At 36.2% G+C, this 14,605-nt stretch overlaps 1 protein-coding gene across 1 annotated transcript; it reads left to right on the forward strand.

Annotated features, from left to right (window-relative positions):
* Positions 1-13,659: 13,659 nt before the first annotated feature.
* On the forward strand, positions 13,660-14,605 carry OR5I1B (olfactory receptor family 5 subfamily I member 1B). The gene is given in 2 exon segments (NM_001389206.1): positions 13,660-13,861; positions 13,863-14,605. Coding segments are annotated over 2 exon segments (945 nt in total).

The following is a 14,605-nucleotide window of genomic DNA, read 5'->3' on the forward strand; positions in this document are numbered from 1 at the left end:
TCTTGTCTTTAACAATTCACAATTAATAAAATGGTAAAAACATACTATTTTCTATGAACTTCCAGGACCATTATAAAGATCGATCACTAGCCACCTAGCATGGAGAAGCATTTGGGATGGTTTAAAGCACCAAAAATGGAAGTATTGGCTGTATTTCAGTATAATTCTTAGTGAAATCACTAGTGTTTTGTTTTATACTCATATTCATAGAGGTAAACAATTTGATGCTATTTTTTGAGAAAAATGGACATTCCACAATATTAATTACCTTTGGAAGAAAATCTATTTAAAGACACCTTAGAATTATTTTCTTTTTACTTTCTTAATGGTTAGTCTTTCAAAAATGTGCTACTCAACTCTTTGGTATTCTAAACAACAATTATGGAACAAAACTAAATATTCCTTAGTATTCAAATAAAATATTAACAGACATTTGTAGGATTATTATTTCTTTTATACTTTTAAAAATTCCTTGAGACTTTTGTATTTTCTCTTTTTGTATCTCTATCCCATCTTCCCAGTTTGTCAATTCACAATGAAGTAGCTTCTAGGAATTACTCCCTGGATTCACTTGATTATAGATGCTATCCATTATTAGCTACAGTGCTTGAGAATGATTAAAAAAAAAACTGTGAGGGGCCACTAGGTAACTCAGTCAGTTAAGTGTGACTCAGACCAAGGTCTTAGGGTCCTAGAATCCAGCCCTTCGTAGTGCTCCCTGGTCAGCAGGGAGTCTGCTTCATCTTCTCTCTCTACCCCTCCCCCTACTTGCACTCTCTCTCTCTCTGTTATTCTCCCTCAAATATAATAATTAATATAATATAATATAATATAACAATATAATATAATATAATATAATATAATATAATATAATATAATGAAATAATAAAAAGAAATTTTGACATAGTTTATGAAAAATGGGCATTCGAACTAACATACACTTTAACTAAGCCATGATTGCTAGTGAGGGCTGCACACATTTTTTGAAGGAGAGACCAAGAAATTATTCTCATGCAGCTTTCCTTTTTTTTTTTTTTTCTGATTTTTATATTGCACCAGTCTTCTAGATAGCATCATTTACTGACTTCTGGCCACCCAGTATATGCAGACTGCAATACATGGCTTGTACCAGTTGCTGAGGATTTAGATTCTCCATTATTTCAAAATAGGTGAGTCAGGGAACCTGGGTGGCTCAGTGGTTGAGCTTCTGCCTTTGGCTCAGGGCATGATCCCGGGGTCCTGGGATGGAGTCCTGCATCAGGCTCCCTGCAGGGAGACAGCTTCTCCCTCTCACCTTATCTCTCCCTCTCTCTCTGTGTCTCTCATGAATAAATAAATAAAATATTCAAACTCTTTAAAAAAATAGCCTAGGCAATAAATCCATCATTGACAATATGTATTTAATGAGAAAGGAAACACACACACTCTTGTCTAAATTCATTTTGGATGAGGGTTGTTATATGTAAAAGATTCCCTCTTCCCAAGGCTATTTATACATTCTTTCCTTAACAAAATAACAACTTGGATATAATGTTCCTCTGAAGAAAACATTTATAAAATTAAGAAACACAACTACCTATAAGAATGTAATGATTATATTTTATAAAAACTACTTTTTAAAAGGTTATTTTATCAAAGAATTGTATATGACATATACATGTATCTTTAGAGCATATATAAAAGGTTTGAACATAGTGACTTTAAGTCACAAAGTGGTATGTGGCCTATTTTCTCTGGTGACCTCTAGAAGCTAAGAATGACATTTGGCTGATAGCCAGCAAAGGGACAGGGTGCTCTGTTCTGCAACCTCAGAGAACTGAACTCTGCCAATAATCTAATTGAGCAAGGAAATGGAATCTGCACTAGAGCTTGTAGAAGGAAGTGCAGCGCTGCCCACACTTTGATTTTTGTTCACTGAGATCCATGTAGGATCTATGACCTACGGTGCCATGAGATAATAAATGTGTATTATTATGACTCAATCTATTTGTGGCAATTTATTACAACAGAAATAGGAAACTAATACACAGATTCATGCAAAATGATGTCGGAGATGTTGTAGATGGGCTCGGAACATAGTGACCTCCATCTTCTATCTTATAACCAATTTAACTATACATTTGAGGATTTGAAATACCAACTTTCCAGCCCCCCTTCTAGCTAAATATGAGCAGATGACTCAATGCTGGATGACGGGATGAATGTAGATATGCTCTTTTACTTCCATTTTCTCTCATTCTTGGCAGATTGGAGAGGTCAAATTTAGAATCAAAAATCAGGAAGATGAGAGAAATGTAGCCCTCTGAGGTAAAAAGCCCTAGACTATTTACCCCATTCCCTAGAAAATTTGGCATGTGATGCAAATAAATGTTTCATTGTATACGACTGCATGCAATTCTAAAAGAGAAAATATCTACAATATAAATATTTCACAAGGTTTGGTGATGGATAGTACTTCTTAGGTAATTTTCAGCTGGTGTGAAAATCCTTTTGTGGTAAGAAATGTTTCTCAGGAAGGCAGGTCCTGGTATTTTTCTATGATCAAACACTTCAGGTGTTTAAGGATGCTTTTCTTCACTTTGCATGTATTTAACACACCTTCACCTGATATATGAACTTCTGAGGATATAGAAAGTTGTGAACACAAACACCTTTTAGTAGTATTTTACAAGAATTCAATATACTCCAAGTAGCAATGGGGAAGTAGCAAGAAAGTTCTAGGATCATCCATTAATATTTTAAAACAAAGAGTTGTTTCTCTAGGCACAGCTCTTATAATGATATATATGCCAGATATTTGATCATTTGCAAGTAGTTTCTTCACAAATATTTTATATTTAAAAAAATATTTCACTCTCATCAGCTTTGCTGCCATTCCTGTATCATTTTGACATTGAAAATCATTGTTAAAGGGTACCTGGGTCACTCAGTTGGTTAAGTGTCTGCTTTCTGCTCAGGTCATGATTCTGGGGTCCTAGAATGGATCCTCACCTTTGGTTCTCTACTCAGGGGGCAGCCAGCTTCTTCCTCTGCCTCTCCCCCCTGCAAGTGCATGTACTCTCTTTCAAATAAGTTAATAAAAATTTATTTTTTATTTCAATCTAACTTTCCTTTGAACATCCATACGACCATAACGATAAGTTCCTGTAACTAATATTTCATCCTTAAGATAAAGTCTGCTAAGTAGTTACAAATGGTCTCACAAGGAATTATGATTCATCTTCTTGTCCCTTTGTAGCATTTGCTGATTCCCATGCTGTAAACATCCTTACTGTTCTTAGATTAAGGAATAGTATTAGAATCTATCACCAGTGCATCTACTTTATTAGGAGATATACTAAGGCGGTTCTCCAAACAAAGGAAAAGATATCAGAGGGAAATTATGAAAACATGTCTGTGCATTCATGTGTGTGTGTGTGTGTGTGTGTGCAGAGTCCATTGAGTACACGTGAATTAATGAAATAAGTCCTTTGACATGTTACATTATCTACTTTAAGTAACATTGGATTTGATTTACTAATATTTTATTAAGGGCATTTTTGCATCTATTTCCATAAGTCAGACTATAATGTTTTCATTGTTCTCAGGTTCTTCTCAGCTTTGATTTTAAGCTTATGTGGGTTTCATACAAAAAGAATAACAGTATGCTATATTTGTCTATCCTCCCTAACAATTTTGCATACTTTGAAACTGTTTCTTGCTAAAATATTTAGAGTTCACCAGACAAGCCCTTTGGGCTGCTACAATTTTTGTAAGAAAATTTTGCATAAAAAAACAGTAGAGACTTAAGTAGATAATATTTCCCTCAAAATTATGAATGAATCCTCTTTGTAACTGTTAGGTTGAGGGGCTGAGTCCATCAAATTGTCAGTTGAGCTTGGTCTGGAATTTGCTGCAATTTAACTAGATTCATGTCCCCATTGGCTCTAAATATCTATTATTCATACATAGTGAGGTGATGAAGATTTTCTTGCTTTCGTACTCAGTCTAGTAAAGATACAGTTACTTGTTCATCCTTTGATGCTTTTGTGTAGATTTAAAATAGCTTTATTCATGATTTTCTTTTCAGTAAGATAGCTGGTCTGAATACCTTAGGCTTGGGATCCCTGGGTGGCTCAGCAGTTTAGCGCCTGCCTTCAGCCCACTGCAGGAATCCAGTCCTGCAGTGGGGTACCTGCATGAGGCCTGCTTCTCCCTTCAGCCTGTGTCTCTGCCTCTCTCTCTCTTTCTCTCTCTTTGTGTCTCTCATGAATAAATAAATAAAATCTTTAAAAAAAAATGAATACTATAGGCTGTCACAGTAACAAAAGTAGAGTCTCCTTGCAAGATATTTGTTCATTCAGAAAAACTAGCTTTTCCCATTGCTTTGACAGTTTCTGTGGGACATATTTATGGTTAAATTACCACTAATTTTGCTAATTTGATACTTGTTTTAAACCATGGGTTCAATTTTTAAAATATTTTTTAAGTTAAATTGTTTGTTTATTTATTTATTTTAGAAAGAGAGAGCACAAGCAGGATGAGGGGCAGAGAGAGAGAGACAAGCAGAGGCCTCCATGATGGGGTAGACCAATGCAGGGCTTGATTCCTGGACCATGAGATCACCGCCTAAGGTAAAGACAGAGGTTAACACACTGAGACACCCAGGTGCCCCAAACATGACTTTAATATTAAATCTATTGTATTTTATCCAGTTTGCCATAAAATTATTTCAACCTATAGAACTGTTGACACCACAGGGTGGGAAAGTGTAGAATCAGGATTTACTGTTTAATGATGCTTTATTGGGGCTGAAAATCAGAATGTCATGGGCAGAGAGAAGAGATATATTTTACCCAAGTAACAGAAGTGTCTTTTAAAATAAGATAACAAAATCTGAAAAACACCCCTTCAGGATAAGAAATCCAATTCTGTCCAGCCTAACGAAATAATAATCACGCCAAACGTTATCTAAGAACACTGGAAGATTAGGTTTGGCTTCAGGACTGACTTACTCCTTAGGTGGTGACATAGTTGTCTCTGGTGCCATCCAGTGTGTAGAAGATGTAACAACTGTAGATTCTGGGGCAAAAAGGAAAGTGCTGAGTTTATTCCTTCCCAAGCATTCCCAGGGTGAAAGAGCCCTTGCTGGGAAAATCTGATTTCTTAAGAGTAGGTTCAAGGTGTGCATTCTAGATATTTGGGTGACAGAGCATATACTTCTCTGATGGCGTTCTGTACCACATTGGTTTCAGGTTCCAAGCAAAGATCCGAATATGAGCCCTCTGGTTCATCAACGTTCATTCATTCCCCTGTTTTCTAATATTCAATGCACCATTCACTAAGTTAAATTAGTTCAGTAAGTTGCCCATCATAGATTTTTCAGTGTAAATTCTTTTCTTTAGATTCCAATTTCTCAGTGATTTCTCTCTTTTGTCATTTTTCGAATTAAATTTTTTAAACATATTTTTGCAATTATTTTAAAGTTCTTACTTGCCAACTCCAGTATAGGGCTCAATCTTCATTTGCTGTTAGCCTTTTTTCTCCTTGTCCGTTGCTCATAAATCTTGCCCACCCTCTCTGTAGTAATTTATTTTTTTATCACATACATTACAATGACAACAAAGAAAAATGTTCCAGATGGCTTCACCTACCAAAGAGGGTTAAATTATTCCTCTACTGAAGTTAAGGCTAATAATCTCAATTCAATCAGAAACTAATCTGAGTTGAATCTTCCTTACAGTTTTGGCAAGATTCAGTGTACCTCCAGGTCACCCCTATTTCTAGGGCATGGCAATCCAGGATATTCACTTAAGAACCCAGGCTTTCTTTGTCTCTTCAGCAAGAAGAGAATGAAAGAATCTCCTGTATTTCGGAGGTTTCTGGCTTACATCTTTAATCTCCCACCCAGACCAAATTTAGAATCTGGCAAATGCCATGCAGGGAAGAGCGCTAGCATTTGAGAACACACAAATTTCCAGTTTTGAATTATTCCTGTGTGTGCTATCACCAACAGTTCAGCAAGTTTTTGGGGGGTTTTGGTTTTTGTGGTTTTTTTGGTTTTTTTTTTTTTTTTTGATTTTTTTTGCTTTTGCTGGTTTCTGATTTTGTTTGTTTGTTTGATCCAGCTAAAGTCTATTCCAGGGCCCAGACCCGTATTCTCAGGTTAGATTCTCAAGGAAATGTGGTTTCTGACTGTTAGGTCAAATCCCTCCAGGGTTGTACACATTTTTATTCTCAGAATCCAAATTCATAGCACTCTATATCCTAAGCATAAGAAATTAGGAGGAAGTCCACTTTGCTTTTCCAAAAGTTTTGGTGCTTTTTTGTCTACTACATGCCAAAGCTTTGAATTTAGAAAATGTCTTGAAGAAAAAATCTACCATTTGTTTGAGGTTCCTTACATCCTCCGTTTTGCTATTCTAGCCCAATGTAACTGCCAAAAGTGCTAGACAAGTCCATATTCTCAGGGTCTTGCCCATACTCATACCTGATAAATTCCTACAGGGTCATCGGTAAGTTTTCAGCTCACCTCTACATAGGTATAACCTTTCTTGAGGTTCTCTAGTCCATAATGATGAGTCTACATATATGATGCAAAAGGTGATTTCTTCGCATATCACCAAAGTAAACAGTTGATAAGACAAAGGTGAGTTTACCGCTCACCTTCATAAGGGAGAAAATCACCTCACAGAGCTTTCACAGTTTCCATGGGGAAGGGGAATCAAGAATGAATTTATTAAGACTTGGAAGTTTGGTTTAAGGTAGGTCGTTCAAAGCAAGGATTTGATAGAATTAGCTGGAGGTCAAGAGACAATCCATCAGTTTTGTGGAAACAAAAAGAGGATTTTGTGGCAAGAGATCCAAAGAATTTGAGGAGCAAACTGTTGATGTTTTCCATTGAAGAGTCTATGGGTTGTATAAATTATTGTAACAGACAATCAAAATATTAGCCCGGGCAAACCCTCTTAGATAAATATAGTCATGATAATAAAAACAGAGGAAGAGCTAAGTAAACTTTTTTTAAGGTTTTATTTATTCATTCAGGAGAGACACAGAGAGAGATTCAGAGACATTGGCAGAGGAGAAGCAGGCTTCCTTGGGGAGCCTGATATGGGACTTAATCCCAGAATCCAGGATCACAACCTGAGCCAAAGGCAGATGCTCAACCACTGAGCCCACCCAGATGCCCCAATAGCTAAGTCATTTTAATGTAGATGTTAAGGTAGTTCTCTGTTTCAGATTAAGTATGATGGTAGACAGTTTCTGTTCCATATGTTATTTTTAATTTACCTTCCTCTCCCCCCCAAAAATTATCAATGAAACCAAAAGCTACTATGGTTGATCACATCCTACCTCAAATGAAAAGCTGTTTTCTTTTTAATTTTTATGAAAATAATGGAGAATATTGAGTTATGTAAATACTGTATCTCTTTCTCCTCACTTGATCTTAACCAAAAGGCCAAGAAGCGATTATCTCATTCTCCTCTCAATAATTCCTACATGAGAGAGATCTGATCAGTTGCTTACAAAGTCCTGTGTAATTCTGGTATCAGATAGTGTACAATTAGATGTAGCAAAGCAATATCACCTGTAGGGCCTTCTTTGCAAACTAAGATCTAAAATTAACAGCCAATAGTATTCTTGGTATATACTAGTAGATCTTATGTTAAAAAGTAAAATTTCAACTGTATCCATTTGTGAAACATCTGTGTTTTTCTAGAACACTCCAAAATGAGTATAATTAATTTATCGTTATAAGAAAGATTCCCTTTGCTCCACCTTGCCTTCTAGCTCTCCTGAATACTATGGTAGGGACATTTCAAATTATCACGAAAAATGTAAAATCCCAGGACTTATACCAAGATTCCAAATGTTTACTACAGAAGCATTGTTACTAGTGCATTTTACAACAGTCTTAAATACTTGGACCTCCACCTGTGGGTCAAATAGATCACTCAATTGGTGTTAGGTTATTACTCTCCTCTTTGAAAGGTAGGAATAGGGAAAGGGAATGGGTATTTTTATCTTTTAATGGATGAAATTCTAAATAATTGCATTTTTAAAATGTAAATTTGTATGGAAAGTTTATATGAAATCATTTTTATTAAAATTATTTATTTTAAAACATTTCCTAATTTTTTTTCATTACCATCATTATTATCACAGTAAAATTTTTTTTATTTTTGTTTTTTTACAGTAAATTTTTTTAATTGTTAAAATCCATAACAGCCATGTATGCTAAAAGAACTTTCATTTTTGCTTAAATTATTAGCTTATAGTCCGTCAACCTAATCACTAAAGAAAATAATTTCAATACGGCTTGCATATAGATGAGAAGATCACACTGCAAATAAAGTAGAAAAATAAATTCAATTGCAGTTCACTCTAATGGAGAATTTTTCAAAGATTAGAAAACCCACAATAAATTGAAGTTGTGAAACTCTTGCCCTTAGAAACAATTAAACTGAAGTTGGCTGGCCATTTTACAATCCTGAATTAGAAGTAGACCTTTACATTGGCTATAAGTTTTAGCAGGATTCCCTCTAAGATTCTTAAATATGAGTCATTAATAAACCCATGTTGTGCTGTGAAAAAATTCAGAGTTCTGCTAATTACCACTAGCCTTTAAATACCGTTGTTGTAGTAAAACTGTCAGATAATGTGTATATAAGACTAATTAGGGCAGCCCAGGTGGCTCAGGAGTTTAGCGCCCCCTTCAGCCCAGGGCCTGATCATGGAGACCCGGGATCGAGTCCCACATCTGGCTCCCTGCATGGAGCCTGCTTCTCCCTCTGCCTGTGTCTCTGCCTCTCTCTCTCTCTCTGTGTCTCTCATGAATAAATAAATAAAATCTTTAAAAAAAAAGAGAGAGAGAGACTAATTAGCTGAGGAGAGCTTGTCCTTACTAACTGGGATGATTCTGCCATTTATGTTTTCTGGCAAAACATACTCATCTGTAAATCCTCCCATCTTCTCAGAAAGCACCTGCTGTTATCAGGTTTGAGGACACAAGAAAAAATGACCAATTTTCGGTACTGGTAATAATAATAATAATAATAATAATAATAATAATAATTAACAATTTTTGAGCTTCCATTAGGTTTTTGGGAAAAAATTAAATAGTGATCTATTTTCAAATATTTGAACTATTCCAAAGAATCTCTACTATAATGGGGTTCCTGCAGGATTCTAGGTGTCATTACAAACAACCATAATATTACTATAATGAAAATTGTCTATTCAAATTAATACTGAAATAATTTCTACTATAATTACAAACCCCTTTTTTAGAAAAGTAATTCACAATAACAATAATCTGTTAATTGTTCTCTAGGTGCCCCTTGGAAATGAGCATGTTTGGAATCCTTCATTTATTAGGTCCCCAAGGACATGAGAATGCATGTAAAGGCCTGTGGTTCTTCTGGTGAAATTATTCACACAGGTAATTGGAAAACAACTCCTTCCTTGGTAAGTGGCTTCTGTGGTTACTAGATTAGCTTTAATGGCACAGAAACAAGCTTTTGTGGATTTGAGAGCAAGAACCACCGAATTGTGTCTAAATGGTTCAGAAATCACACGCATCAGTTAGTATTATACCCACAGCATAATCTATCTTGGGTCATTCTTTTTTACATAGCTTCTACAGGGGTCTAAAATACTTCTGTTTTAAATAAACTTTTTTCTTACAGATAAGAAAACTGAAGCATGACTAGCTGATAGTTTGAATTAATTTATTTTCTATAGGGATGCCTGAGTGACTCAGTGGTTGAGTGTCTGCCTTTGGCTCATGTAGTGTGATCCTGGAGTCTTGGGATCAAGTCCTGCATCAGGGTCCCCTCATGGAGCCTGCTTCTTTCTGTCTCTGCCTATGTCTCTGCCTCTTTCTCTGTGTCTCTCATGAATAAATAAATAAAATCTTTAAAAAATTATTTTCTATACTAAGATTATTTTGCTATAGCTTTGGGAAGAATTTAGAATTATAGTTTTTTTTTAATTTTTCTTTAAATTTTAGTTAACAAAAAAAATAAATTTTAGTTAACATACAGTGCAATACTGGTTTCTGGATTAGAATTCAGTGATTCATCACTGACATACAACTCTCAGTGCTCATCACAAGTGCCCTCTGTAATACCCATCTCCTACTGAACCCATCTTTCCACACACCTCCCCGCTCCAGTACCCTCAGTTTCTATTCCACAATTAAGACTCTTTTATTTTTTTTAATTAATTAATTTATTTATTTATGATAGTCACAGAGAGAGAGAGAGAGAGAGGGGCAGAGACACAGGCAGAGGGAGAAGCAGGCTCCATGCACCGGGAGCCCGACATGGGATTCGATCCCGGGTCTCCAGGATTGCACCCTGGGCCAAAGGCAGGCACCAAATCGCTGCGCCACCCAGGGATCCCTAAGACTCTTTTATAATTTGCTTTCCTCTCTCACTCTCTTTTTTTCTTTTTCCCCTCTCACTCTCTTTTTTTTCTCTTTCCCTCCTTCCCATATGTTCATGTTTTGTTTCTTAAATTCTACAAATAAGTGAAATACTATAATATTTGTCTTTCTCTGACATTTTTTGCTTAGCATAATATACTCTAGCTCTAAGTATGTCTTTGCAAATGGCAAGATTGCATTCTTTTGGATGGCTGAGTAATACTCCATCATATATATATATATATATATATACACATATATATGCCTATATTATATATGAATATAATGAATATAACTTATTCATATTATATACATATATGAATGCCACTTCTTTATCCATTCATCAGTCATCAGTCAATAGACATTTGAGTGTTCTCCATAGTTCGGCTATTACTGATAATGCTGCTGTAATCATCAGGGTGCATGTACCCCTTCAAATCTGTATTTTGTATCCTTTGGGTAAATACCTACTAGTGCAATTGCTGGATTGTAGGGTAGTTCTATTTTTAACCGTTTTCCAGTTTGCATTCCCACCAACAATTGAATCGTAATATTTTGATTTAATCTCTTTCATTGTTTTTTGAAGCAAGAATCTAAGATTCATTATCTTCTCTTACCTTGACCCACATGCCTCCCTCATCTCTCTAAATGGAAAAGGTGACCAATCAGAAGTTCTCATGAACACGTCCCCTGCTTTTCTATAAACATATAGGCATTTCTTCCCCCTTTCAGGACTTATCTGCAGCTCAGCCTGTCTCACCATAGCCACCCCTCCTTAAAATTCCAACCACCACATGGTCACTCTCATGAGCTTTGGCAGGGAACACACTTGGATTTGAATTACACCTATCAATGAGTAGTTGAATGATGTGGCATATTACTCATAATGTTTATATCTAAAATATGAAATTAATAATAAAAATGCAGCTTTAAGAGACCCAGTGTATCACAAGGTTTTGAGGTCAGGAGCTTGGGTTTCAATCTCATTTCTTTCACATCTTACCTCTCAAACTCTCTGTACCTTAGTTTCCTCATCTGAAAAAGAAAGAAGACAATGAGTGTAAGCCAAGAATTCTAATAAATGCCAAAGATAGAGAACTGATTAATCATTTTGGTTTAGTGTCTTGAGAGAATTTGTGGAGTCACCCTGAAATTCCTGTCAAAAATATACTCACAGCTGATGTTTGCTGGCATTTGTTTTCACACGTTACTATCACTTTTACTTTGTTATTGTGTGTGTGTGTGTCTGACAAATTCTATATAATGTGTTTAGAATATTGCATTGAATGTGATAACCATTATATAAGAGATAGCCATTAGTAATAAAGCCTTGCCACTTAGGGCTGCTCATAAGCTAAGGAAGGAAGAGAGCAGGGGAACAATTGAAATTAATACTTGCTGTTTACCTCCCATGTGTCAGTCTCTGTAAAATTTTGACCACAAAAAAACATAGATACAGGGGATCCCTGGGTGGCACAGCGGTTTGGCGCCTGCCTTTGGCCCAGGGCGCGATCCTGGAGACCCGGGATCGAATCCCACGTCAGGATCCAGGTGCATGGAGCCTGCTTCTCCCTCTGCCTGTGTCTCTGCCTCTCTCTCTCTCTCTCTGTGTGACTATCATAAATAAATAAAAATTAAAAAAAAAAGAAGCATAGTTACATAGATGGGTAGATGGATCGATGGATAGATAGGGACAGACAGACAGATAAATTTTTCTAAACCATGCAGCAACCTTGTGAGATACTTGTCATTTTTACAGTACAGATGAAGATTTATATGTTAAATTGCACTAGGACGCATGGCTCACTTGTGGCCAAGATGAGACTCTAACCAAATTCTTATTAATTCTAGAGTAAAATCCTGTCTTTTTAGAATATTTTGATGACTTTGAAAACATACAAAAGAATAAATGAACCACTGAAAACATACAAAAGAATAAATGAACCACTGTCCCACTGTAGTCCATTGTAGTCCAACATCTCATTCACACTCCGAGGCAATAACTTGACAGCATATTAATCCTTCTGGTTCCCTTAGGTTTCTCTGTGCCTGCCCCACAGGGTGTTTGAATGGTTAGCTGGCATAAACAAATGAAGTTCACATCACAATCACTGACAGGATATGCTTTACATAAATGAGAGAACAACCAAAAACATTTTGTTCCCTTGCTGGCAATATTAACAAGGCTCATTGAATACTTTACTTGTTTGCTTTAAATATTTCCAAGCATATCTTTTAAGATTAGGAGAAAAGTTTTTGCATTTCAAGCTTGAGTTCAATTTTTTTCCACTCCTGGAAAAATTCAGAGACCCCAGAAGCAAGCATTGGCAGAATTTTTAGACTCAACATCCTGAATTATACTAGCATGAAAGTAAATGGCAGCTAACTATTTTTGTTTGCACAGAACATATAATCAGTGAGGAGGCCAATAAAGTAATATTTTTTAATTAGAAGACAACTTATGACTAATTTTTTGCCCACTTTCCTCAATCAGCCAACTAATATTCATCAGGCACTCACTAGAAGCCAAGAATTTTAGTAAATGCCAAAGATGGAGAAATGATTAATTTAATCATTTTGGTTTAGTGTCTTGAGAGGATTTGTGGAGTCACCCTAAACTCCTTCCAATCAAAAAATATATTCACAGATGATGTTTCCTGGCATTTGTTTTCACTTCATCATTATCACTTATACTTTAAATTAAAAAATAACCAGAATGTTTCATTATACCACACCATCTGCTCTGCCAAGAGTACAGCATACCACTGTCTATTGAATCTGGACAGAAAGAGCAAACTCATCTCTAGCCATCATTCTAAGGCAGACTCTAAAGTCAATTTCTGTTTAATAATAGCTATATTCTTCTTCTCTTTATATCATCGTCAGTACATCCATTGATCCATCAATTCTTAATCCTCTGAACCAGCTATTGTGAAATATTTAGGTACAGAAAAGTAAGCAAATTCAGATCCCTACATGCAGAAGCCAACTCTCCAATGGAAGACAGAGTCATTCAAACAAGTAAGATAAAACCATCAGCCATGGGACCTGATAGCTACTAAATTCTGAAATACATCTCTCAGGTTTATATTTGAAAGGGAGTTTGGGCTTGGAGTCTTTTATTGCTTGCTTGTTTGTTTGTTCACCGCAAAAATAAAATACCCATATTATTATATCTTCTTTTCTGTTTCCCTCAAAATACCGTTTTAGGATGTTTGAATTCTCATAGAAAGAAAACAACACAGAATATGGAATTGATGGATGGAAACTACACCTTGGTGACCGAGTTTATTCTTTTAGGGTTTCCGACCCGCCCTGAACTGCAGATTGTCCTATTCCTCATGTTTCTGACATTGTATGGTATGATTTTAACAGGGAATATTGGACTGATGATGTTAATCAGGACCGACCCTCACCTTCAAACCCCTATGTATTTTTTCCTTAGCAACCTTATCTTTTGCAGATCTTTGTTACTCATCAGTCATTGTTCCCAAAATGCTGGTCAATTTCCTCTCAGAAAATAAATCTATCTCCTATTATGGCTGTGCCCTACAGTTTTATTTTTTCTGTGCTTTTGCTGATACAGAATCCTTTATCCTGGCTGCCATGGCATACGATCGCTATGTTGCCATCTGTAATCCTTTACTGTATACAGTTGTGATGTCTCGGGGCATCTGTGTATGGTTGATTGTCTTGTCCTATATTGGAGGTAACATGAGTTCCCTGGTTCACACGTCCTTTGCCTTTATTCTGAAATACTGCGATAAAAATGTCATTAATCATTTTTTCTGCGACCTCCCTCCCCTGCTTAAGCTATCCTGCACAGACACCTCAGTTAATGAGTGGCTTCTCTCCACATATGGCAGCTCAGTGGAAATTATCTGCTTCATCGTCATTGTCATCTCCTACTATTTCATTCTGCGCTCAGTCTTGAGGATCCGCTCTTCCAGTGGCAGAAAGAAAACCTTCTCCACGTGTGCCTCTCACCTGACTTCTGTGGCCATCTATCAGGGGACTCTTCTCTTCATTTACTCACGGCCCAGCTATCTGTATTCTCCCAACACTGATAAAATTATCTCCGTGTTCTACACCATTATTATCCCAGTGCTGAATCCGTTGATTTATAGTTTGAGAAATAAAGATGTAAAAGATGCCGCTAAGAGAGCTGTAAGGTTAAAAGTGGATTCCTCATGA

Source organism: Canis lupus, chromosome 18, assembly GCF_011100685.1.
Source record: "Canis lupus familiaris isolate Mischka breed German Shepherd chromosome 18, alternate assembly UU_Cfam_GSD_1.0, whole genome shotgun sequence".
Lineage (NCBI taxonomy): Eukaryota > Metazoa > Chordata > Mammalia > Carnivora > Canidae > Canis > Canis lupus.